At 35.5% G+C, this 27,613-nt stretch overlaps 1 protein-coding gene across 1 annotated transcript in view; it reads left to right on the top strand.

Moving 5' to 3' along the window:
• Positions 1–27,613, top strand: part of DYNC2H1 (dynein cytoplasmic 2 heavy chain 1) — a 141,299-nt gene that overhangs the window by 94,610 nt on the left and 19,076 nt on the right. The window contains exons 83-85 of the mRNA XM_058864317.1: positions 11,664–11,780; positions 18,998–19,207; positions 21,699–21,788. Coding sequence (XP_058720300.1) covers positions 11,664–11,780; positions 18,998–19,207; positions 21,699–21,788 — 417 coding nt within the window. The remainder of the gene's footprint in view (positions 1–11,663; positions 11,781–18,997; positions 19,208–21,698; positions 21,789–27,613) is intronic.

Here is a 27,613-nt window from a genome sequence, read left to right as displayed (position 1 = left end):
TTTGCCTGCATATTGGCCCATATTCAGGTGGTCCAGTCTCCCAGTCTAAGTTATAAACAAGCTCCCTGGGTATTACAGTCCAGCTCCAAGGTACCATATTCAAGCCTGCCATGGAGTGAATTATGTAGATGTGTGAAATCCTGTTTCCTTCACTGATATGATCTTCAGTTAGTGTTTTAATATTTCTTAAAATACCTCCTGTGTTAACACCAAGTATTTTATTTATATGTTACTCTAACATTTCCCACAGGTCAATGGTATTTTAAAAACCACATATCATGGAATTAGAGTTTATCTTTGAAATACACAGAGAGGTTCTGTCAGATTTTTAGTCAGCTCTTAGAGGATATTTTGTTTAAATCCTGCTAGAAAAGACTTGTGATGTATTTATTGATTCAAGCCACTTCAAATTCCCCTGACTGATATTGGAATAATTTCTTATGGATTTGTTTTTTCTTTTAAATGTTTAAGTACTGTGATAGAAAAATGCGATAAGCTAAATTCAAAGCCAGTTGAAATTAAAACAAAGAAACCCCAGTGTATTACCTCTGAACTAGCTTTGATCATATGAATATTATCCACCTCTTCTTAGCTAGTCATCCATTTTATTTTTTGTTACTAAGGAAAGACAAGCAGCTTCAGGGAATAATTTGTACCTGTCCTAGATAGGCATCTAAAATAAAGGAGTGAATCACCTTTTGGAAATACCTATTTATTTCCATTGAACTTTGAATCAAGCTTTGTAATAATGTCAACAGCATTTCTTAAACTTGTATAATGGATATTTTAATGAGCATTTAAGAGATTAAAGAAATTAGCCATAACTATGAGATTGTTGCTTACTCAGAATACAGGAGGGTTTCTTTTCTTCTGAAAACTGGACTGTTTGAAAAATTAGATTTTTATTAGAGCAGGATTTTGAAAATAGTTGGTTTTGTGATTTCCTCACTGAGTATTGTAACAATGTAAATATAGTTGTCACACTTGCATTTCAAATCTAACTATTCAATTTCAAATTGAAAAGTTCAGGAGGAGGAAGTGAAATTTCAAGTATCCATAAGTATGCAAGTTGTGCTTGTCTCAAAGACAAGAAAGGGATTTTAGTAGGGATAAGTAGACATATTTTTTTGCTTGTTTTATTTTCCAGGGCAATGAAAAACCAACACATTTCAAGTTTCATTTGTTTGTTACCAGTTTTATTTTATTCAGCTGCTAAAGCAGGTGAATGGTTCCCACCATTATGCATCCTTAGGCTAGGCTATGATTCACATTAATGGAAGAGAGTGTTCTTGTGAGACTTACCCAGTGTTTGGCAGCGTGCTGAGGGTGCACTCCATCTCCTCCATGAGATCACTGATGAAGACACGAAGCAGCGTTGGCCGCACGAGTGCTGGGAGCACTGCTGGTGACCAGCCAGCAGCTGAAGGCCCCTGTTAGTGTATGAATGTGTTCCTGTCCTTTGCATGGGCAAAAGTTTATTTCCCAGCATTTTCTGCTCCTTTGTTTCCTGCACCATGCTCAGAGGCCTTAGAATACTTCAGGTTTTATGTACCATGCCTTGCTTATTTTCTCTTACATTTGGCCAATGCCCCATGTTTTCTTTGAACTTTTTTCATATGTGTTGAAATCCATTTCACACCTAATTGTATCTTTCTGGTCTTATCTCCAGCTGGGCCTTGGCTTTTCTAATTTCATCTTAAATTGCCCAAGCAGTTCTTTCATTGTCCTTGATTTTTCTTCTTATATGTTCCTTTTTTTTTTGCCTTTCAATCCACAAAGATACTCCATGCTTACTCAGTCATTTTTCTAATAATCATAGCCTTTCTGCACACTGAGGAGGCTTGTTCTCAAGTCTCATTCAAAAACAGTCTTTATTCCCCTTTTTAATCAACTGAAATTAATGTCCTGTCCACTCCACTGCCTCAGATTTTCCCTCTCCTTACTATACTGTATCATATTTTCCCTCTCGCTTACTGCCATTAAACCAGTGCCTTATTTTCTTAAGTCCAAAATCTTAGTTTTGCAGTTTACTTCATGGCTATCCTCAACATATATATAAATATAAATAATATTTTCTGCCTGCATTTGCAGTGTGGGCTGTTAACCAACACTTTGGAAATTTCCTTCACTGAGGTCATCATTAATAATACAGATTTTTCACATAATATTTTGAAATATAATGATGCAGAGTTGCAAATAATGGTGTTTAGAGGGCTTCTGTGACTAAAAGGTACCTCTTGAATTAAGATTTTGTAAGCTGTAATTTCCATGAAAAATTTGTTGATGCAGTTCTTTGACATAGTATAAACCTTACATGTTTTTCTTAGTCTCAGTAAAAATGTCATCTTTCAGATCACTGCTATAAATATAAATGTTTTTGTGCAGAACTCCAGTGCACAGTGTTATAGAGTATTTAAAAATGCCTATGAATGATCTGTGCCTGTATTCATACTTACTTTCATGTGGGAGGAGTGACTGATACCCTAGAGGGCTGTGCTGACATTCAGTGAGACCTGGGCAGGCTCAAGAGTTGAGCAGAGGGAAAGCAATGCAGTGTATTCAGCAAGGGCAAATGCAGGTTCCTGCACCTGTAGAAGAATAACCCCAGGCACCAGCACAGGCTGGGGCTGACCTGCTGGGGAGCAGCTCTGCAGAGAAGGACCTGGGGGTCCTGGTGGACCACCACAAGCTGTCCCTGAGCCAGCAGTGTCCCCGTGGCTGAGAAGGCCAGTGGGACCCTGGGGTGCCTTAGGAAGAGCAGAGCCAGCAGGTCAGGGGAGGTGATCCTGCCCCTCTGGTCAGCCCTTGTGAGGCACATCTGGAGTGCTGTGTCCAGGTCTGGGCTGCTCAGGACAAGAGAGATGAGGAGCTACTGGAGGGTGCTCAAGGGAAGATTGTGGTGACTGGGGGACTTGAAGCATCTCTCTTACAAGGAAAGGCTGAGAGAGTTTAGTCTGTTTCACCTGGAGAAGGGACAATGAGGGATTTTATCTATGTTTACAGGTATCTTAAAGGCAGGTATCAAGAAGATGGGATCAAACTGTCTTCAGTGGTGCCCAGTGACAGACAGGGGGCTGTGGGCACAAACTGAATCACAGGATGTTCCATCTGAGGAAAAACTTCCAGCTTTCTGTCACCATTATATTTAGGAACAGGCTGCCAGAGAAGATGTGGTTGAATATCTCCTCTTCTGGAGATACTGAAAACCTGTCTGGAGGTGATGCTGTGTGGCCTGCTGTGGGTGAACCTGCTTTGGTAGGGGGATTGGATTAGATTATCTCTGCAGGTCCCGTCCAGCCCCAACCATTCTGTCATTCTGTGATTCATACCATAACATTTCATACTCGTTATGAATGGCAGCTGAATCATTTGAAAACTTGGTAAATGGGATTGTTTAAAGAGAAGCAACAATTTCTTTAATGAAATCATCAGAAATCAAAAGGGATACCTAATTGAACCTTAGTGTAGCTACTAAATGCAGTATTTACTTAAAATATATACTTTTCCTCTTCTCTCTGTACTTGAAAATGAGAACTTTTGTAGGGAAAAAGTTACCTTTTTATAACTATTTTTTTATTATGTGATGGATGTTTCTGAAGTTAAAATTAATATTAAACTAATATTGAAGAACAGTGTAGAGCAATCTAGTAAAGTAGACATGGTACAAACCAGGGTCAGGAAACATGAAGTGAATTTTGCCTCATTAAATGTAATTGCAGTCATCTCATTGACTTCAGTAAAACAGAATTTTATCATTGGGTTGTTTTTCTTTGTTTCTGATGTTCTCGTATTTTCAGCAAGTCACTGACTGATTCTGTACCTCTTCCTACTATTCCTTGCATATACTTTTACTTAGATTAAAAGTGCTCTTTGTCGTACTAGAACTGTGATCAGCTGTATGCTTCCAGTGCTGCTTTTTGACTTGTTTCTGAGAGCAACAGAGACAGAAGTGTAGGGGAGGGTGTATGAGGTCACTGGCAGCTCTTAAATTGCTGGATCATGCTTGAGTTTATACGCCAAATCTCCATGGTTGTTATGACCCAAGTCAGATACAGAAAAGTTAGGGTATGTCCACCCGATACTGCAGTCATACACCTGACTGCAGTATTTCTACTGTATGGAGAATAGGTGGGCTGTAGTGTGTGGTTATTTTTCAAGGTGCAACTGTAATGATGGCTATAGCTTCTTCAGTGTTTGTCAACAGACATAATTTTCTCTTTCACAATCCAGCTCAACAGGACTTGGAGCATGAATTTTATATTTACTGTTCCTCTGTAATTCTAATTACACCACATAGAGTAATATGTGCATAATTATTGAAAAGTATTTTAAGTACTGAAAAGCAATTTGTATTATTCTGGAAATTCTTATGTTATTACTATAGATTCCAGCAAAAAAAAATTATTCTTAAAATAATTTAGCAATTCTATAACCTTTCAATTGTTCAGAGCATTTACTTACTAGCATTTATTACATCCCACATCAAAAATACTTGACTAACAGTCTCTAGTAGAAATTGATTTGTAATGTCAACCTATGTTTATTACCATGCAACTGAGAGATCTGAATACTTAAAAGGAATTTTTGAAATACGGGGAATATTTTGAGTACACCTGTGGTGATGCATGAAAGAAATGTACTGTGCCATTAATGGAGTGAAAGCCACAATACTGCACTCTAACAAAAAGAGCTACAAAACATCTCTTTACCAATTCAGTGAATCAATGTAATGTTTCAGATAACCTTATTAATTCTCATAGGACTGGTGCTGTGTATATGAAAATACATTGGTGGTACTCTGCATATGAGAGGATGGTTCTCTTCTAAAAATAGGCTGCCATTTTCCAGTCTCCTTAAATTTTGTCAGGGTGAGTAATTAGTTAAGGTCAACCACCTCTTCTGGCATTCCTTTTAGCTTCATGGTCTTCAGGTAATGTGTATCCTGTGGATCTCTATGTAGTAAAATTCTTAGTTATTCTTTAGGAGAAGGCTCAACTAGGACTTGTGCTGTCCATCTACAGCATGCTGCTGACTTCCTTCCTTCCTCCCTCCCCCCCCTGAACCCCTGCTCTACAGAGATCTTCCTGCTGTCAAAGACATATGGTACATGATCCACTTCTGTATAAAGGGAGATACAGGTGTGGTCATTCTTTGCCACATTTCCTTTGTATTTGATTGAGAAGACGTGTCTCTGTAGAGTCCAGCCCTGAGTGAAAGTGCAGCCTTCACTGCAGATGGAAACACCCTTGAGAAGGCCTTCATGGAACAAGAAAAGTGCAAACATACACCTGCACTGTCTCTTACTGATCCACATGCAGTAGGAATGATTTGCTTACACGTGCCATTAAACTACCTTCATCCTAACAGCATCCATGGATCCTGTTCTTGAAGAGAAGGTAAGGGACACAGTCAGGGACTGAAAGTCAGAGGTTTCAATGCCAGCTCAGTCTTAGGCTACTTTCTCAGCAATGAGGGAACAGCAGCCAAGCTGTGAGAAGCAGTGTGGAAGCACATAGTTCTGCCAGAAGGGATGTCTCACAGAAACCTGCTCCCTCTTGTGACACAGTAAAGACACAGTTGCATTGCACTGGGTTAGTACTTTCACAGGTTTTACCAATGTAATTAAGCTATAGCTTCATATTTTAGTTTAAGCTGTAAAGTCTTAAAAAAACGGAAATACTTCCTTGAGCAGCTGCATAAAGGGATATATTGTTTCATTCAGAGAAATGGAGCATAGAAGTGGTTTCTGTGCTAAGACTGTCTCCTTTTAAAACTGGTAGATGGCAGTAGAGTATCTGCTTTGACATATGTAGATTTACTGAGAGGACTTTGCTAGATTTTTTGCGCAAAAAAAAAAAATTCTTTTTAATATGTTCCATAATCTTGAAAAAATACCAGTTATCTGACTAGCAAATCTTTCTAGCTTTGCATTCCTAGAACAGTAATCATATTGAGTTCAGAAATGATTGATCTGGGATTTTTTTTTAATTCACTGACAGAATTTAGCAAGATATTTTTGACTGTATTATTTCCCTCTTTTTCAAGTCTTAATACTTCATAATTTGTATAAAATTTGATTTGATTCTGAAATGAATACAAGACTTAGATTTAAGTCTGTTTTTATTATATATTGTATTTGTAAAGTAGCATTTTTTGCAGTACTTGTGAATGACTGAAGGCAAGCCTTTTTCTTCATCTTGTGCATGAGTAAAGAACAGAAATAGATTTTGTGTTCCTAGAAATCTGTCTTGTCTAAGTTTCAGAGAAGGAAAAGTTAAAATCTTGACATTTCCTCATTTTTATTTTTTCCATTAATTTTAATTTTCAGGTAAAACATGATTTTTAGTAGCTCCATAGGAGGTTGCATGGGAACATTCATTGTCTTTATAGCTTTCCATTTTGTTCATTATCTCTCATAATTTCTCTAGATGCACATTTTCTACTCTAATGTGCTAGTTAGTATCATAGCAGTATATGTCTGTAGATGCACACAAAAATATGCAATAGATTAAAAAGATGAGATGTACAAGTAATTTAATAACTAGGTAAATAAATATAGACATTCTTAGTTTGGCCACCCCACCTTCCTTAATATATTCAATTTGTATTTTTCTGTGCTGATAACTCAGAAAAAAACATGCAGTGCATGAATTTTCCACTAAGAATAGAGAAAATACTTAGTAGAAGTTTCTGTAGGCTGTTCTTCAGTATCAGATGCATTGTTCACAAATAAATAGCTCTATTGGAATCTTTGTATAAATACTGTTATGATTAGTTAATCTTACTCAAAACAGAAAGATTCTACAAAGAATTGTGATTCTGAATAATCTTTTTTCCCCTCTTTAAACAGACCATTATGGGTGATTGCTTTTATATTTTTATTACCTCTTTTTCTATCTATCTATATCATATTTTTAATGAAGGTACTCTTTTCTTCCTTAATGGTAGATTTTTTTTCACTCTTCTCATTATTCAGAATATTCAGATTTGCATTTGGTGTGAACTAGCACAACATAGATGAGCTTGTAGTGTATAAAACAAAAAGAATACATTGCAATAACAAAGGAGAACGTTCAAAGGTTAGGTATTGTAAAAGTACTCTTGCTTTGAGTGCCCTGTATTTTCCATCTATGATTAAATTTTCAGTTTCCTTAGTACTGTAAGTACGTACCTGGGTTAGAGTGCGAAAGATATGATTCCACAGACCTGGATATATGCATCTGTGCTGGTCCCCTCTGTTCTCACTGTGTGCTCATAGAAACATCATGTTTAAGGCAAGCTTAATATAGAGTGAGTATTGAAGTTGATTATAGGTTGGCCTGATGGTATTGTATGTATAGTACATTGAGAGAGACTGAATTCTTCTCAAACTTTGTAGCTGGGTTTCCAAGAAATTAAATTAATATCCTCATTCTAATCTCCGCAGCACAGACCCATCTATCTGAGGTACCTGTATAAGGAACTTGGTTTTCCTATGTACTCAATAAGAGAACCTTTCAAATGCAAGTTACCCCACTTAAGATCTGTCTGTTGATTATTTAGGGAGGTGAAGGTGATAATATTTTTGAGTAAGTTTTAAGTAAGCTTTAAATAAGTGCCTAAGGATAGGTCAGGGTGAATTTGTGCTTGCCTAGTGTGACTGTGTACAGTGCCCTCTTTCAACCCAAGAGTTATTTCATCTTCTTAAACACAGATTCCTAGTCATATTCCCTTTGTCATCTGAACCAAGGTCTCCTTCCTTCTAGGTACTTACCCGGTCTGTGTGTTCATTCCTGTCCTGTTGCTTTGGTTTTCATATGACCCCCAGAAATGTATTCCTGATAATGCTTTTTCTTTTAAGTAGTTTTCCTTCCAACTCAAAACTGATTTCTCTTGCCTAGAGGTGAAAACACTTAGGTGGAGCAGCTGCAAACATACCGCAATCCCATGCATACTTCTGTGATACACTTGAGAATTCTAATAGGGTAATATATCCCACTCATGATTTTATTCAGGTCCTTCCTAATCTTAACACATTCTTCGTCCCAGTCCATGAATTTGGCTCTTATTTTTACAGGACATAAACCAAAGCAAGAAAGGTCTATATTAGATATTGCAGGAAACCTTTTAATAATTATGGCAGTAAAGTAGTGGAAGAGGTCATGTAGAGAAGGTTGTTCAGTCTCTGTACTTGAGATTTTTCAAAACCAGATAAAGCCCTGAGCAACCTGGTCTGATTTTAAAGCTCATCATGCTTTAGTCTAATCTCCAACAGGAGATTAGACTAAAGGCTTCCTTAGGTTCTTTCCAGCGTTAACTTTTCTACGAACCTATTTTAAAAAATAAATCTCCCTTTTCATTTCCATAACATCCAGAAAGAGACTGATTTGAGAGTACTGAGTAAACATTTTCTCAAGCTTTAGCTGATTCAAAGTAGCATAGACTAGTCAATACTGTAAGGAACTTCAATGGGATTTATGAGAATGAAATATGGCATTCAGTATCAAACTTGTAATCATATTTAAATAGTAACATGTGTTACTATTTTACAGTCTTTTATTCTTTCCTAAATTCAGACGGATGTTGTGCCATCAAATTTGTAGTCCATTAGAAAAGTCTGGGGTGTTGAAGCAGTTTAAAGGTAAGGTTAACCTGAGTATTTTGACATTAATCAAATGTGTTTTCATCTGTGTCTTGAATGTGAAAGACTATTTTAGTTTCAAATTTTGAAAAAATACTCAGGCTGAAAGAGCCCAACTCATTAATTTAAAAAATTTTAAAAAAAAGTGAATTGAAAACTTTGCTGCCATGGAAACTTCAGGAGTAAATTATGCTACTATCATACCTGCTAAATCTGAGAAAAGAAGTGGGATGAACTGTAAAGAGTTAAAGATTTGCCATGAATGTTTGATGAAGGTCCTTGTATGTTACAGTACTCTAAAACACAGAGAGTTAAAACTTGATTTCTTTTGGTTCTGTACCTTTAATTTAAGTGTTTAACTTTTGATAATGATAACTCAATATTTTTTAACTACTTTGATGAAATATACAAAGCAGAAACACATATAGGCACACAGAAGGAAAAAAAATTTCCCATTTAAACTATATTGACAAATTTTATAATTAGGAAAAGTCAGCTAGCCCCATGCGTAGAGTTAGAAAAATGCTTGATCTTGCAGTCACTACTTCTCAAAATCATTTCAGCTGTAAGGAGATACATGTTTATACCTCTGAAGACGCTTTGAAAATGAATACCAGAGTTAATGTTTTCAATCCCCATATTCACAAAGCAATCATATAAACATTTTTCAGCTTTATAGTATACTCTATATGCAAGTTTATATGAAGTACTACATACTGAATTACCAGTTAAAGTGTATTTGATATAAATGTTTTATTGCTTAGCAAATGATGGCAGGCAACTACCCAAAAACAAATTAAAAGATACAAAACTATAGCTAAAAGAATGATATCTGGAAGGCACAAATGTGTGTTTATTATCTGTATTGCTTGTCAGAACATTGGCATATGTGCAGAGTGAAAATGAGGAAGAATAGCAGGAATGATAAAGATACTATGATCAAAACATTCATCAGAGAAATTAATTTTTCGCTAAATTAAACAAGAATCTTTTTTGATATACACAATAGCTGGGGCACACAAAGGATTATAAAAGTTTAAAATTAAGTTATGAGAATGAGAGGGTGAAATGTTATTTTATGTAACAGAAGCTATAAAGAGCAGTAGCTCATCTTTTCATTTTAGCTACCAGAATACTGCCAGAAACCCTTTTAGGCCTTTGCATACACTGCTGTTTTTAAACCCAGATGAGATTTGGCTAACACAACTGAGCAATGTCTTTCTACCCCTGCTGAGTATTCCATCCTTGTGGTCATCTTCTGTGGGAGGTCTCACTGCGGTCTGCAGCTTCCTTGTGAGGGACAGGCACTGATCGCTTCTCTGTGGTGACCAGTGACAGGACCAAAAGGGAATGGCCTGAAGCTGTGTCAGGGAAGGTTTAGGCTGCATGTTAGAAAAAGGTTCTTCACCCAAAGAGTAGCTGGACACTGGAACAGGCTCCCCAGGGACGTGGTCACTGCACCAGCCTGACAGAGTTCAGAAAACAACCGGACAATGTTCTCAGGCACATGGTGTGACTCTTGGGGATGTTCTGTGCAGAGCCAGAAGTTGGACTTCAGTGATCCCTGTGGATTCCTTCCAACTCGTCATATTCTAGGATTTGAGGTCACTAGCTTCCTTTCTACCCATGATAATCTTCTGTCATGATTGTTCTTTGACTTGCTTATCATGCTTGTTTCCTCTGCCTCAGAAAGAAATGGTTTGTGCTTTGAGAATTTTTTTCTTGAGGATTTACCAACTTTCTTGGCCCCTCTTTGCCCTCCAAAACATTGCCATATGCTTCCTGCTAAAATGATCTAAGCTGAAATCTACCCTCCTGAGTTCTGAGGTTGTGATTCTACTACTGGCCTTATAATCTCTCAGGATTTTAAATCACAGTCTCATGGTCAGTGCTTGTTATAGAAGTTGAAATGATGGGTGGGTGTACTATCATCTTCTAGTGCTTGATAGTCCCTATCAAGGCTGATAAATCAGAAGGAGAGGTTTGCTTCAGTGAAAGAAAATGAAAAACAAAAGAAAGCACTTCATCATTGCACATCTTTCAAGACTAGGAAAAAAGTCAAATCCCAGCAGAAGCGACTTTCTTCCTCAGTCTGTGTTACAATTATATAGTCCAGATCTTCTGAATGATTAATGCATTTTTTACTATGAAGCTTAATTCTTTATTGTCAAGCAAAAGAGGAGAGAATTAGTAAGTTGTTCTCTAACAACTTGCAAAAAATACACTGTGAAAAATAACTAAAATTTAACAAAAATGCCTCAGAAATACCAGGGTGTTCATATACCATTTAAAGGACAGACTGCAATATCACTGAAGAATGTTAATTTCAGTGGCCTTTGTTCCAAATGTATATATGTATGTATGTATTTTATCAGTTGATTTGTGAACTTACTAGGGTTGCTAACAATAAAAGGCAGTTGGACCTAATGAACTAGAAGCTCCTTTTCTTTCTGGAAGGTTTGCCATTATTTTTTTTTTAATTTCTTGCTGTATTTTTTTAATAGTTATGCATTAAAATATGTTGAGGTAGCATGAATATGTGAATAAGAGATCCTGGTCAGATCAGATTGAATTTCCTATAATTGTCTTGAGTTTTGGTCCCTGATAGTTATTGTATGTATTTAGTAACATATTTTGGGAGTTTGTTTCCCATAAATTTTTCATTACAGATGAAGCCTAGCTAAGGGAAGAGCTTGAGCCTGCTTAAAGACAGAGCTCGAGTTTTGTCTCTAAATGTGAAAAAGAGGCTTTTTACCTAATTATGCACCTCATTAGTTTTAAATTTATAATTGAACAAAGACAATTACTGTGATAAGAAAATATGTAGGGTTTTTCTTGTGGTTTGACATGAAAGAAGTTCAAATACGGTTTGTACCTGAATATGGGTATTTGTGTTTTGATCAGATCATGACCAGTAATTAAGTATGCAGGAAAGGACAGTTCATAGATAAATTGAAGAGTATTTACTAGTGTATGGCATTTTTGTACTAAAAGAAGTTTGTTTATCCTTCTTTAAGTGTGCATTTGTATTCTCATCACTCAGGTCATTTCACAGCTTCGGATCCTGAGTAGGTCAGCAACTGCTGGCTGCAAATTTGACAGAGAAGTATGGTCTACAGAACTTTCTCCTGTTCTCAACCTATGGAAGAAACTTAATCAGGTAGGAATGTAGCTAATTTGAAAAGACAACTTTTTTTTCTGGTAACTACATTAAAAATGTAGTCTAAGGAATTATCAATTATCTCGAATATTGAAACATAAGAGAAAAAAAAAACTAAATTAAATGCATTTCAGGTGGAAAATACAATGCTAAGTGCATAATTAGCTGTGAAGTCTGTATGATATATAACAGGCTATCACCTTTCTTCTCCATATGGAGGTGAGTCCACACAAAATGTGAGACTAACACCTTCCTGTGTTTCCAAGAAAAATGCTAATGTACTTTTGATTTTTATTTAGTCTCTTCATTTATCTAATATTCAAAAGGCATTATTTAATGATTTCAAACAGAATTAATTTTTTTGCCTTTATAGTATTGAAATATTGTATCAGCTTTAAACTGAGATTAATGAAAATCCCCTCTGCAGTATCCCATATCACTCCCTTTATGTTCCTTTGTAGGTCTAGCTTGCTTCAGTTTGGTGGTGTTTTTTAAGTTATGTTATAAACCTTGGTTTTCAACCACTGAATTCTTATTCCAGGCACACATTTAGATGTGATGTGTGTGGATGAAGACACTACCCACACTTGGAAAGAATCACTCACACCTCATGATAGGTGCCTACTTTGACATTGGGCCATTATTTTGTCTTTTCAGTGATCAAGTAATAGATCAGAGATGTTGTGGCCTAAAATTATGTCTTGTACACAGCAACAGTGTAATGGGAAAAACCTTTCCCTTACTCAGATAACCACATACAAAGAAGTGACATGAGGTACACATTAGAATTTACCACTGCATTTTGAGATATCTCATTAAATTCTCTTCTCGTCTATGCTAAGTGTATGATACAGTATGTTTGTGTGTCAGAATAGTCTTCTGGTACTAGATAACTTTATGTTATGAAATCTGTGGCCTCTGAAAATGGACTTTCTGTTAACCAGGTCTGTGATCCTGGAAGAAAAAGTATATTTCATTGTGACACTCTAATTTTTCTTTGAAAAAGCTCACATGAAACATACATATATGTACACATAAACAGTAACAAAAATAGACATTTTGATTCTAGGGTGTGAAAGATGGGTAAATGAGGGCAGTTTTAAACACTAAAACAAATCTGCACTACATTAATACTCGTTAACAGCACACGTTGCTGATGTCTAGTTCTTTATAATTGTTTCTCATTAGCACTGCAAATTCAAAGTACATAGCCTTTAAAACGCGGGTCATACATTAGCTGTGAGTATGCAGTACCATGAAGCTGAAGACACATAGCTGGTACTGGTGGCTGAGGTTCTTGGTAGTCACCTACATGGAGGAAGTCAAGGTTTCCTGAGAGCTCTTTGACAAGGAAGGCTGGACCTGGTGAAGGCCTCTTCTTTCACCCCCACCATTGCCCTCAAATCTGAGATCTCCTTTCGTATGAGTTTTTAGCCCTTTACTTCAATTCCTGACCTACAGGCTGTGTGACACTTAGGTGGGCTTGTTTTTCAGGCTGTAGATACCTTCATGGTGTCACTTGGCTGTTTTTCTTTGCTCCATAATTGCCTCTTGCCTAAGAGCACGAGCAGCCTTGCCAGTTCTTAATTGTGCCCTTTTTCAGTGGCCATTACATGACAATAGGTTGTTGGTTTAGTTCTCAGGCCTCTCTTGTCAGACTGTGCTTATACTTTCAAGACCTTTGCTATTATCCCATGCTATCCCAAGCATCACATTGTAACAGGAGACACCTGGTACTGAATTCCACTTCACACAGCAAGCTCTCCTGACAAGCTGGTAACACATCTAGAAGGCCAGTACTGGACCCTTGCACGGTAAACTTTAAGACCTAGTTAGCATGACCTATTCCTACCAAGAGCAATTTAATTTTTTACAAAAAATTAAATCACTGGGCACAAACATTTTCTATATTGTTTGCAAGGCTTCTCTGCTGTGAGAGCAGGCTGAGAGAGTTGGAGTTGTTTGCTGGGAGAGGAGAAGGCATTGGGGAGACCTTATTGTGACCTTCCAGTAAGAGAGCAGGAGAGGGATATTTTGCAAGTGCATGTAGGGACAGGGCAAAGGGAATTAATTCAAACTGAAAGAAGGTAGGTCTAGGTTAGATATTAGGAAATTCTTTCCTGAGAGGGCAGTGAGACTGGCACAGGTTTCCCAGAGAACTCATGGATACTCCATCCTTTAACTACTCAAAACCAGGTTAAATGGGGCTTTGAGCAGCCTGGTCTGTGGAAGGTATCCCTGCCTGTCCAGGAGCTAGGTTATCTTTAATGTCCCTTCCAATCCAAACCATTCAAGGATTCTGTATTATCTTGACGTTTCTTTGATTTTCTAAAGGTTTTATGCTATTAACAGATAATGAAATTAATCTTTTGAATATATTCTTTAGAATGGGATGGCTTCTGACCTTTTATAGGGGTGGTTTTTTTTTGTGTGCGGGACATTTTCTTGAGTGTTTCAAAAACTTTAAATAATAATAGTCTTTATCAAAATTAGTTTTCATGGTCTGTTCAACCAGTAATTGCTTCAAGATTTGAAAAGGCCGAGGCATCTTTAATATTTCACAGACATTACATACAGTTCTACATTCTCATTCTAGATTGATAGTTCAATGAAGGCATCATCTTTGCAGAATTTTTAAAGACCTGGAAATTAGAATGAAGATAGTTGAATTGCTGCTTAAGTTAACAATCATAAATTATTTTATTTATGCATCAATGGGCAGAGAATATGAAACTAAAACAGTTTCCCAGATATGAAGAAGTAAAATTAAAAAAAAGTATTCCTGAAGTCTGTAAAAAGAAAATAAAATTATTCCAGAGGCAAAAAGACACTCAGAAGTTTGTTAATAGGTAGACAAAGATTAAGTTGTTTTAAACATTTTTATTCCCTTCTTGAGTATCTAAGTCAAGGATTAATTAAAAAAGTATTATCTTACAAATACCTTGAAAACAATTGTTGTACATCTGTGTACAGACAATTCTGAAATTCAACAAAATTTACCACGACATAGGTATGTCCTATAGAATTTACATCTCAGTGATTGATCATTATCTCTTAGTGTGGACAAATTTTTGTCTCTGCACTCTTGATGAAGCTCCAAAGCCAACTAAACCTGATCCACACAGAAGCACCAGGAGGAAGTGGTAAGCAAAAGTAGTGAGCAATTCCCTGCAGCTGGGAGGAGGATGCTCCTCCATTTTCTGACCTCCTCTCTTGTTCAGGGAGTTTTGCTGCCTTCCAGGGGCTCAGCTGTTGGACACTGTGGAAAGACTGCCGAGGCTTGTCTGGCCCTCAGACTATGACCCCTTGGAGCTTTTCTACGTAGACTACAGTCAAGCGCCAGGGATAGTGTGGAGCATATGAAGCTCCAAGGGGTCAAATTCTTGGATGAAGACTAGATACAGGTCTTGGCAACCTGCTGTAGCTTTGAGTGCCTGACAGACCCCAGAGGTTCCTTCCAACCTCAGCTGTTTTTTGGTTCTGTGAATAGGAGTAGTTTTTGTTCGGTTTTTGGAGCCTATCACATTCTTTGTAGCCAAACAGCAAAAATGGCAGATACACTTTGGAAATTTTAGCTTTTTTCATTTTAGACATTTCAAAATGGGAAACAATTCTTACACATTAATACAGTAGGGAGAACTTACATGTTGTTACTTTTTCAGAAATATTTCTGGTAATTTGCAGGGCTTCAGTTTTTCTCTCAGACCATATATAATGCAAAGTCCTGTTAAATGTTGCTACCAATTATTGAGATGTCCTGAAATTGTTGAACTGGGAAGTTTTATTCCTTATCTATCTATAAGAATAGAATCATGGCAGCTGCCTCTCCTTCATCCACTGATTATTAGTCTAGCCAGAATTCAGACTCTGAAATTTTTAATTGAATTTTACTTTAAATTAAATAGATACTTAAAATGTGCTTCAAATCAGTGTACATCTGTGTTGAAATTATACAAGCAAACCTCTTTTTATTGAGCTGTACTGAACTAATACAGAATGTCTTGACATTTTCACCTATATTAGCCTCATTTGAAAACATACATGTTAATTCTTGCCATTGGAAACATCGTTGTAATGAATACTGTCCTTAAACTGCTTTTACAGTGTTTTGCAGCATGATTTAATAACAGCTTGACACTCATCAAATTAATTAAACTCTCATGAACCTGCCATTTAGTTAGAAAAAAACACGTACTCACATGCATAGTATTAGCTTTCATGAAAGACTTGTTGATCTGTGAAATAAAGCCTGAATAAATTGTCAAATTTTGCACAAATTTTAAAAACTCTTCCTTACTGTGGAAGGGTGGCACATTGTTGGCAAGGGTTGGGCCCTTGAGTTAATCAGTTGATTCAACCAGTCTCTGTCCTGGTGTCTGTTCTCTTCCCAAACTGCCTTTGCCCTGACAGACTGTGGCTTAACACCTCTATAAGCATTCCTTGTCACTTAACTGGAACAGCTGGAAGTCACTGTCCTGTGGAACTCAGGAATCTTCCATCATATAATAGTTGTCAGAGATGCACAAAAGTATGAGGACACTGGGGGAGTGAATAAGTGTTTCATCATGTCCAAATGGCTCTCTCTGGTGAGGAGAGAAAGAAAGAGAGAAGAATCAGTGATATATTTTTGTTGTAAGGTGGTTTAATTTTCTGCCTTGTTTCAGAAAACGCCTAAATCAGGTCTCTGAAAGTTAGAACACCCACCCATAAAAATTTCAGCAGCAACTCCTTCAAAGTTGTTACCTGAATGTATGATTATAAATTATGTGTTCCCTATCTTTTGTTATGTTTGTAAATTGTAATGTTTTCATAAAGTTGCATAATACTGCAAGAGAATTGTAGAAGTAGTTTTGAAAATTAATTAGTTGTTGCTCTTTTAACTAAATCATTATAGAATCATAGAATCACAGAATATCCTGAATGGTCATGGAACCACAAGGATCATTGAAGTACAACTCCTGGCAGTGTACAGAACAGCCCCAAGAATCACACCATGTGCCTGGTACCTCATTAGCTTTAAAAAAACAACAGGGTCTTTTCCATGAAGGAAAATCAGTGAAACAGAAATATAGAGTCATTCTTTATTTTATTTTCAACAATGAAAAGCATGTGAAAAACTGTGAGAGGCTAATATCTAAACAAAATAGGCAGAGAGACTCGAAAGAGAAGGCAAAATAGGTACATCCAAAGGGCGGTGGAGGTTTCTAAAACCCATCACCACCATCACCACCAAAATTGCATTTTGAATCAAACGCAAAACTAGTAAAGCTATAAAGTTCATTTGTTACATTTCTGAGGAAACAGTTTTCAGAACATGCTGGAGTTTGCAAAAGCTTGAGTTTAAGGTAATGGGACAATTTAGGTGAGACTTGATGAAGTTTTATATTATACTAAGATAGCAACACATACAGAACTGAAAGACAGAAGATTATCAAAGTCTCAAAATATGCCTGATTAATATTGGTAGCAAAATACAGTGTTTAATATTAAAGATTAGAGTCTACCTTAAGTTTCTTATGATTAGGAAAAGCACTCAGTACTTCAGCAGTTCTTCGTCTTAATTCCCAAGCAGGTCATGAGCACACACATATTTTAAAAGCTGATGTGAGTTATATACATAATGGATTTTAGGAGAATGTAATAGGACATTAAATGTATAAGCTGATATTGGTATTCATGTTTAATTTTGCTATGGAAATGACAGATGGGTTGTTTCAACAAATTCTTAGGGGAAAGCATTAGAAAGAGTGATGAAATGAATCTGAAATTTATAGGCAACTCTTATGTAAAGGACGATATTGAGGAACTTAGAGGACTTCTGTTTCAATTAGCTTTTGTAAATTTAGAGAGTGTCAAAGATTGAGCAAAGTCTCCAAGGTGCAGAGTCTTGGGTTTTTCTTTATTTTGTGCAATTAAACATCCCAATTAGAAATTATCAGCTAGTTTATGCTAGTTGTATTAAATTTTACATATACTCAAAAAATTAAGGTGTCAGAAAAACTGATGTGAAACTGGTACTGTGATTTTTGAATGCATGCAAAGAAAAAATACGAAGCATAACAATTGTAAATACTGTATGCTTTGGCATTTTGATCAATAACTTTGTTGTATACCTTTTTAACAATGTTGGAAGACTTTATCCTTCCTTTTTCTGTTGTTCAGTCATAAGCCAAAGTATTGCTCATCCATTTAGCTTCTCTCGTATTTTAGCTTGCATACTGAGTGCAGTATGAGCTTGAAATTAAAAATGTGAAAGTTCTGACAGATGTATTCCCAGTGCCTGGGAAAGATTATAGAGGTAACTATCCTGTGTGTTCTGGAAAGCAAGATGCCATATGACAATTCAGAAATCTATTTAACCTGAAAAGTAATCAAAACTTCTTATTTTAAGACAACGTATTTCAGAGAAAGTAAAACCTGATTTTATCTTTACTAAATTACTAGAAATTGAAATAGCAAAACATTTTTTCCCATAGGCTAGGGTTTACTTTTTTGCATTTATGCCTTATAGAATTTTCCAAAAAGATTGTAATTTTACAGCTGGAATTCATTGCAGCATCTTGCCACATGACATGTTGGCAGTTTCCTAACACTTGCAAAAATGTATTTATATAATAAGTTGCATATGAATTAAGATTTGCAAAATTGCACTATCTCTCGAAATTATTGAATAAATTTCGATTGTCAGTGGCTTTAGTGGAAGTAAGTAGTAAAAATGGCAGTGTGAGAGCAGCAGTACCTCTCAGAGTCTGAGTTACTCAAAATTTAGGTATAAAATTATATTTATTTTGTATTTATTGTATTTAATTCAATTCCATCTTGAACTAGCCTCATGAAGTAAGAACTGGCAGCATAGTTCACAGTACCCAGTAAAATCTTGTTATGCTGAGTATACCACTGCTTTTTATACTAACACATTAACACAAATACTAAAAGCAGTGATTCAGCTAAGTAAAGATTTTTCAGCAATTCAAGTACTTTTGAAGTAACTGGGTGGACACAATTGTCCCGGAAGAGTGGTGCCGTTATTGAACATGTCACAGACAGTACTGAAAGTACCACTATACTTTTAATTCAGTGTCAGAAAAGGACTGCTATTGCTACTACTTTAAGACTAACAAGGTCATATGAAGTATTACGAGTTAAACAAATAACGTGTTGTACGACATCACAGTTTCCTTGAGTTTATTAACTGGATATTACATGTTCTTTCTTAGAATTCTAACCTGATCCATCAGAAGGTGTCTCCTCCTGCAGAACAACAAGGATCTCCAATCTTATCATTCATTACTCTGGAACAATTCAATGCCATTCGCCTTGTGCAGAGTGTCCATCAGTCACTTGCTTCTTTAAGTAAAGTCATCAGAGGTACCTCACTTCTGAGTTCTGAAGTACAAAGGCTAGCAAGTGCTCTGTTAAACCAAAAGGTAAGTCATTTTGTAATGAATATACATTTTAAAAAACACTGAAAAAACCCAAGGAAACCGAACTGATACACATTTTCATGTTCTAATTTTTTTTATTGATACAGACTTTAAAATGGAGTTCTTTTAAACATAGAAACTCTAAAACACAACCATTTTTTTTGGAAAATTTTTCAGAATTTTTTGCAGAAGCTTCTGAATGTATTACTCTCCTCTCAAGCTTCCTCTTAAAGACAAATCCAATAAGGTTAGAAGTTGTGTCAATTTCAAATACCAAGTCATGCTAGATAAGTCAAATATATTAGACAGTAGAATATGTAAATCTGTCCCTTTACTTAGTTTTTACATTTTCTAAAAATTTAAGTTGTAATAACAGTTCTCTTTGCATTTATTCGGTATGGAGTATTGCCATACCTCACCAGCCAAGATGTGCCTATCACACCAACCTGTCATCTCGCCCTGTATTCTTGATATACAAGAAAAACAGTCAAAATTTGTATTCATACTTTCTCCATGTTTTTTGGCATCAAAGTGGTCATGTTTATAAACTGGTACAATTAGTGACAGCAAGTTTACATGCTCTATCAATAATATCTAGATAAATGAGTTAAAACATAGTCAAACATTGATGTGACATGAAACTTTGGTTTTGTTTCACCTCCAGCAACTGATAAATTCTGTCAATGCTGATCCATAGATATTGAGATTGCTTCTGCAATGAACAATAATTCCTATTATCATCCTGTTTATCTTCATGTGAAGAACAAGTACTGTTGAAAAGATTGTTATGCATTTATTGATCTATCAAATTCTAATCAAAACAATAATTAAATTTGTTGTCATTTTAGATTCACAAGACAGCATTTGTTAGCAAAATTGCTGTACAGTTAGAATAAATTGCATTTTCTTGTTAGCAATCTTACTGTCTTTTAAAACATGCTTTGACTGTGTGGTAGAAACTGGCTCTAAGTCCAAGTCATAGTGAGTGGAAATGACACATGTAATAGGTATTCTTTACTTCTTACACTTTCCTTGTTATTGAGCAAGAGAGCATGGCTTGCTTGTGTGCTTAAGCTGCATGCTTCTTTTGGAACTAGCAGGAGCTGTGAAGATCATGACAGCTGCAAAAAGTTTCTTAAAAATTCTGTGCATTTTAACCTCTCACAAGCATCAGTTCAGTGCCTCCTGATAGACTGACCAGTGCTTCTGTCATTTCATCGGCTTACTTACCCACTTTCCTTGTGTAAAAGCTGTATTTGTGTAAAGTTGGTGTGTTAGCCCCATACTAGCCACTGTGAAGAAAATTAACTCCATCCCAGCCAAAAAGAGCATAAGCACATCTGAGATACTCTTACATAATATCAATTAGCTAAGCTATTTCTTTAAAGTAATTTAGAGTGATATATTAGTGACATTAGGCAAGTGCCTTCTAAATGATAGATTGATGAGCTGCCTGTAAATGCATATCTAGTAGAAGAGGCTGCAGAAATGCAAGGTTTCAAATAAAGAATTAGTTTCAAAAAATCCTAAGTAGGAAAAAAAAACCCATGCAGTCATCTGTGCTTTATTAATTGATAGTATATATTCTAGTTTATTTAATTAATTTTTAATTAGTATCCTCAAATCCCAGTAAACATGGAGTATTTACTTTGAAAGATACCTTTTTATACAAACTTCTGTGATCAGATTTTGAATGCCTGTTCAGTACATATGCTATTAGAATGGGAACTTCCTGGAAAATGCAGCTGTAATATTAAAGAGTATAAATTATTTAATCTGCTCAGCATCTTCAGTAGTGTGCAATATTCCACAGTTACTGATTTCCATTAGTTCTCTTTCTCATAAGTAGGGGAATCTTGCAGTCACTTTCAGTGTGCTTTATATTCCTGTGAAGTAGGTAAAATTAGTGTTTCTATCCTCATTTTATAAGGGCAAAGTTTAACAGATGCCCTTTTAAGCCTTTCTTTTCAAAGTCTTTTTGAAGAGAAATTTATATGGCGAAGTCTTGCAGGACATTTTTTCTCAGGTGTTGCTCTACAAAAGCTGTAAAATGATGAGAAAATAGCAATGTGGTGGAATTGTACCAGATTCTCTTCACCACAGTCACACAGCTGCATTTTGAAGTCTGAGGAGGCTGCAGCAAAGGAGTGGGAAACTGTGGTTGTAGTTGAAAGATGACATTGTGACTTTCCAAGAAATAATGCTCTTAGGCCTTTTGGAAATATTTGTGGAACCAAGTGATGTTTCCTTATTGAGTAGCAGAGGTTCTTGTAAGTTCTCCACCAACACTGTGTCTGGGCCACACAAAGAATTAGCAGGAATACAACCTTTCTGTTTGTGGTTGTATGTTCTTGATCATTATATTACCGGTGTCACTTTTTTGGGTTTTTTTTTTGTTTTTTTTTTTTTTTTGTTTTTTTTTTTTTTTGTTTTTGTTTTTGTTTTTTTTTTTTGTAGGTATATTTGATATCCAGATTATTTATTTTCGTTTCAGTGTCCTGTCACATGGCAAAGTAAGTGGGAAGGTCCAGAAGATCCTTTGCAATATCTCAGAAGTCTTGTAGCTCGAGCACTTGCTATACAGGTAATTTTAAAGAGTCATTCACCTCAGTGTGCTGGTATTGAGTGACACAGTATATTATCTAAATTCCACTACAGTAGATCTTTACAAACACGGGTCCCAAAAAGTTTTAGATATGTAAAAAGGTATATAGTAATCTAAAGATCAAGGAATAATGTGATAATATTGTTACTTCACAATGGGTTTACATCTTAGTCTTTATGGTGAACTGTGGGGAGAACGACTTTCTACAGTTTACATTTAAGTCAAGACACACTCTTTAATTGGGTAGAGAAATGCCTATCAAGACATAAGTGAAGCATTTATAAGAAAGATAATGTAGAAATTCGTAGTTGACTAGTCTTCGAAGAAAGTAATGAAAAGATCTGCATTTCCAGGTTTACAAAGGGCCATGAGAAGGTGCAGAACCTGACAGCAGCTCTGTCTATCCACAGTCTGACAGTAAAAAGGTTAATTTTTAGTTAAGGTAAATCTATATATACTTTGATTGACAGAAGTGGTGTATTTAAGATACACAGACAAATAAAAGCAATTTATCTAAATTAATTAGTATATAAGGAAACAGATTCCTTATGTATGTTGGATACATAGAGAGAATACTCTGAGAACCTGCAAGAGAGGAAGACAACTTTAGAAAGGACAGATCTTTGTTACCTCCAGGAGATAAATAGAAAGTTGTTTTGATCTTCATTAACACACCTTGTCCAATGGGATGCCAAGATTTTCATCAACATTAATGTTGACCATCAGATTCAGAAGAAAGGTTTAAGGGCATGTGTCTTCTAGGCATTACTCTTTTCTAAAGAAACCGTCAAGTAAATGTTTCTGAAGTATTAATAAGATTCTTGCTATACAAACAATTTCTTTTGGCTAACACTTATTGTTTCTTTAACCTTTCCTTCAAAAAAGGTTTAAAGTACAAAGGAGAAAAAAATACATACAACAACAAGTGATAATGCAAGTTCAAATATTATTTGTTCACGTAACTTAGTCCCATCTATCTTTTTGCTGACCATTAAAGTTTTAGTCTTAAAAAAAAGCATCATTTTTGGTAAGTCAGCGTGTTTGTAAGCTTCAAGGATACATTACTGTTTGCAACTTCTACTTTCATTTGGTTGTGACCAAACTGCATGCAATTTTCCTTACTTACATGATTTGTTAATGGAAGTCTGAGATTAGAGTTTGAGCTTCTGTGTGGAGTGCACCTCCCATACAAAGTCATAATGCAGAGGTAACAGGATGAAATTAGTGTTAATAGTAACAGATGATTTTCAACCACACACATCCCAGAAGTTTTTATTTCCATATATTACTCCAGTCAGCTGTTGACTAATGTGCTGCATTATATTTGCTGAATTACCATGATAGTAAACTTCCCTTCTCATTGCTCAAACTACTGACAAAATGGTACATTTGGATTAGTCATTTTTATGAAAGTTATTATGAAGGAATCATTTACAGTCTTCAACAGTTATTTATTGTAAGAGAGAGTAAGATTATTAAGGCATAGCTTTACAGCAGATACTTGACTGTGTCCATAAGCAGTAAATTATTTTAAATTTTTATCAGTGATAACAGGTGCTGGTTGTCTCATTTTAGTTCTTTATTGTCAAATATGTAATATAGTTGTGTTTGGAGCAATTCTTAATAATATAGTATCAGTCTGTTTTCTATCTCAGCTTCTAGTCAAGTCACATCTGAAATACAATTTCTATATTTCTATATGGTATATTATTAGAAAAATGTTGATTATTTCTAATTACACATTTTGGTTGAATCATCTTTTTCCTTAAATGTAATTCCAAATCATGATTGTGCCTATTACACCTTCCTGATTAGTCTTGATCATTTTTTAATTAACTTTTCTTTTTTGTGACTTTTCATTATTGATTTTATAAATGTAATTAATCAGTAGTTAATTCTAGGTTTAGTATTCAGAAATTCAATAAAGGCTTCAATAAAGATATCTCATAACTCTGAAAATTATCTTCAGATTTATATTTCAATAAATGTCATATTTCAGATTAGTTTAGTTTTCTATGACCAACTTTATAAGCTTTTTTTTTATAGTTACTCTTATGTCCCTCTGTTTCATTGACTGTAAGATATTGACTTATACTTTACCATTTGTGACAGGTTTGATTTAGGCATTTTTGAGATGAAATAGGAGACATTGAAACATCAAAGTTGTACTGAAGGATTACATTTACTAAGGTTGGAGTAAGTCTCTACCTAGGTTATTAGTTAAAGGCTGCCTTGTCAAGAGGTCTGTTACCAGTGCAGAAAACAATAAGAGCGACTGCAACAAGTATTTAATGGGGATGGGGAAGAACACAAAATATAGGCCAGATGGTAAAATATTTATAGCAAAATTTATAGAAGTGTAAAGATGTTCTGAGAGCATTATGCAACAACAGGCGTTGCATTTTTAAGTCTGAATTCACTCAGTAAAAAAAACCCCAAAACCAAAACTGCCTATTGAAAGTGTGAAGAAATTTATATATGCAAAATGCAGTAGAGGCATGTATTGGTGTGTACTATGTTATTGTGACAGACCTACTGTAAACAGGTGATTTCTTCCCAGGTGAAAATTTTGATATTTGGATGGTAGATTTTGCTTTAAATTGAAACAAAAGTGTTATGCATTGAACATTCTTTTAAGATGGAGTTCTGAATACTTTCAATTAGCAGTGCTGACACTGAACTTTATAATACTGTGTTTCAGCTTGTCTGTCTACAGTGATATATTTGCTACCAACATTGAGCTGTGAAATGTATGAATCATCAGTGATCATTGTATAAGATTTAATGCTTGATTCTTATACTGTCAGTTTCCTCATGATGGCACCCTAAGTGTTTTCTGTGGTTTCCCTTTCCTGGGTTTCATGATGATAGCTCAGCAATAACGCACACCAGCATGTAAAGGTGTTAAGTGCATCCCAGTGTCTAGGTAAGTGTCTTCTCATGGCTATGGATACCAGCAGGAGAGAGAGGAGTCTCAGAACTGCAGCTGTTAAGAGACAAAACAGCAGCCCAGGCAAATGTCAGCTGAATAGCAACCTTAAAAAATTGTTTCAGGTCAACAAATTGGAAATTGATTTTTGTTTCCACAAGAACTAAATAGAGAGCTTAATTTCACCTTTTCAAAAAGAAACCCCAAACCCTTTTCATTCCAAAAAGACCTTGAATTTAATTCTTTTTGACTCAGCTGGTTTTATGTCATTTACAAAAGCAGTTTTTCCTTTGGATGACTGTTAGAGAGCTGCTAAAATTCTTGCAGTGTACATTCTGACCTCAGACTCATAAGCATCAGTTTCAGAGTTCTAATCAAGGAAATGTTTATGAATACTGAAAGTTTTTAGTTGCATAGTTTATGAAAGGTTTCATTGAAATTGTGCATTTATCTATAAAGTACTTCCAATATGTAAAGATGTTAAATTTTGTATTTTTTCAAGGCACTTTTATTTATCTTCTGAGATGTTATTTTCTTGTCCTTTTCCATCCTGAGTAAAATCAAAGCTAGTAATATTTAACTTCAATACCAGTTTGATGACTTAGTATAAATTTTTTACTATTTTAATGATCCTTTACTATTTAAGGAAGAATAACTTTGTTCCTAGTTTGGAACCCCATTCCTCTGTTCTAACAATTAGGTCCCCAGAAAGGGGGATTGGACACCCAAGGTATATGAGGTTTAAACTGTTGGAAATTGCCTGCTGAATATACTATAAAATCATCTGGGAATAGGAAACCCAGGATTTCTCCTTCATACCCCAGGCATCTAGGCAGAGATCATAAATTTTCATTCACTGATAATAGGCAGAAAGGCTGCTCTTAGAAAACCAAGGAAATCAAGTCCTCTCAATTTTCACCAGGTTAGGGAACTCACATAATAAATCTTGTACAAATGCAGAATGGTCATGCTCAGTCCTGCTATTCATCCACTTGGGCACTCCATAATAAGGTCTATCTCAGTCCAAGTAATCACACTTAGTTTCCAGAGTGTTTTCTAGTACATAGCAGAGTTTGCAGCAGGGACAACAGCCTAATGGTTTGTCTTTTAGAGTTGTAGGAGAGGCTGATTCAGATGGGTTAGTTTGGCTGGTTCCCCATCTTGTCATTATTTCTCTCAAGGCTCTCTATTTGAACAGCTGTTACCTAGTACCTGTACAGTGCAGAATACTCCAAATTTAGTATTGAAATATTGAAGCATAAAAATTCATAAAAGCAGTGTGTTTTAAATCCACCCATTCCATTCTTTTAGTTCAAATTTCCACATTATTCTGAAGAATTAGCATTTTTCTGCTGCTTTTCTTGGCTTCTCTTTAGCTGTCGTGAGTATCAAAACAAAAATAGAACGCAGACTAACATCATCTGCTAAGGAACGGATCCTCAATTGGCTCCCTCATCATGGTGCAGCATGATTTCACTTTGTTCCAAATTTATCAGCCAGGATATGTCTTGTAAGACCTTATATCTAATTGACAACTCCTTGGTAAAAATTGGAAATTTGCAAGTACTACTAAGAAAATACGTTTTGTTTGTCTCTAATAGGCAAATTTGAAGCTCTTAGCAGCTGTTTTATCATGTCCCTTTTAATCACTGTCTAAGTTAGATTGCAGTGATGGAGTAATGGCTGATAAAGAGCAGTAGTGCTTTGTAAAGATGCACCATCCAAACAAGGGACCAAACAGAATGTGAGGTGAAAGTTTTGGACGTGGACAGGTAACAGGAGTTGTCCATTGAAATAAGATCTAGTATCCAAGGAAATTAAAGCAGAAGCTGAAGCATTTTTTATGCTCTTACAGAAAGCTGTGTTCATGCATTCATACAGTTTCCCCTCCAGGCCCTTCACCAGATTTGCAGCCCTCCTTGGGACATTCTCTAATAACAGTATCTTTCATCTATTGTGATGCCCAAAACTTAACATAATGTGGGGGTTTTTTTGTAGTGAAATGTTTATTTTCCTCCAGAATACAGTGGGTTTTAACACTAAATCTGCAAACTGTGTTAATTCAAAGGTCAATAATTTTGGTTACCAATGAGCAAGACTAACGTCAAGTTTTGGAAAGAACATTTAGCCTTTTGCACAAAAAATGGTTGCACAAAAAACTGGAAAAACAGTTCTTAAAAAGAAGCATTGGAAAAGGGAAAATAAAGCTACCTGCATTTCTTTTGGTTTCATTGTGAGTTGTTGAAGCTTATTCCCAATGAGTGTCAGCTACTCCGTTAAACTGAGGCGTCCACAAGTTATTGGCTTCTTAATAAACATCAGGCTTTACTGTTGAGAAAAGTAATCTGTTTCAACAGAATTCAATGGGTGCTCATTAAACTCTTGAAATTCTGAGCATGTTTTGTGAGAATGACTGTTCTGCTGAAATTATGAAACACTATCTTGTAACCAGAAGTTTGAGCAGCAGCTCTTATCATACCACTAACCAATTATTCAGCTCTTTGATTATAAAATATTTATTGAAGGAGATAATTACTCATAAAAATATTTTTGTGAGTGTTGAATAAAAGAAGACAAACACAGGTCATTATCTCTACAGACATCGTATCTCTGAGAAATTACCATATTTTAAAGAAAATTATCTTTTTTTCCTAACCTCTGTTTAAATTTAAAAAAAAATAAAAAATAGTATTCTGTATTTCTTCTGTGGATACAAAATAGTATTTATTTATTTAGCAAATTAGTCCTAAATCCTAAGTCCTTAGTAAATCACAAAGCGCTTATATATTATATGAGATGTAAAGCTGTAGTTAATATCCTTTATTTAAACTGATAAATTAGTCATCATTCATTGATTTTTCTCTTTAAGCTACTT

Source organism: Poecile atricapillus, chromosome 1 (genome assembly GCF_030490865.1).
Source record: "Poecile atricapillus isolate bPoeAtr1 chromosome 1, bPoeAtr1.hap1, whole genome shotgun sequence".
In the NCBI taxonomy this organism is placed as follows: Eukaryota; Metazoa; Chordata; class Aves; order Passeriformes; family Paridae; genus Poecile; species Poecile atricapillus.
Note: the sequence above shows the minus strand (reverse complement) of the source record. Positions and strands in the feature narration are given on the sequence as shown.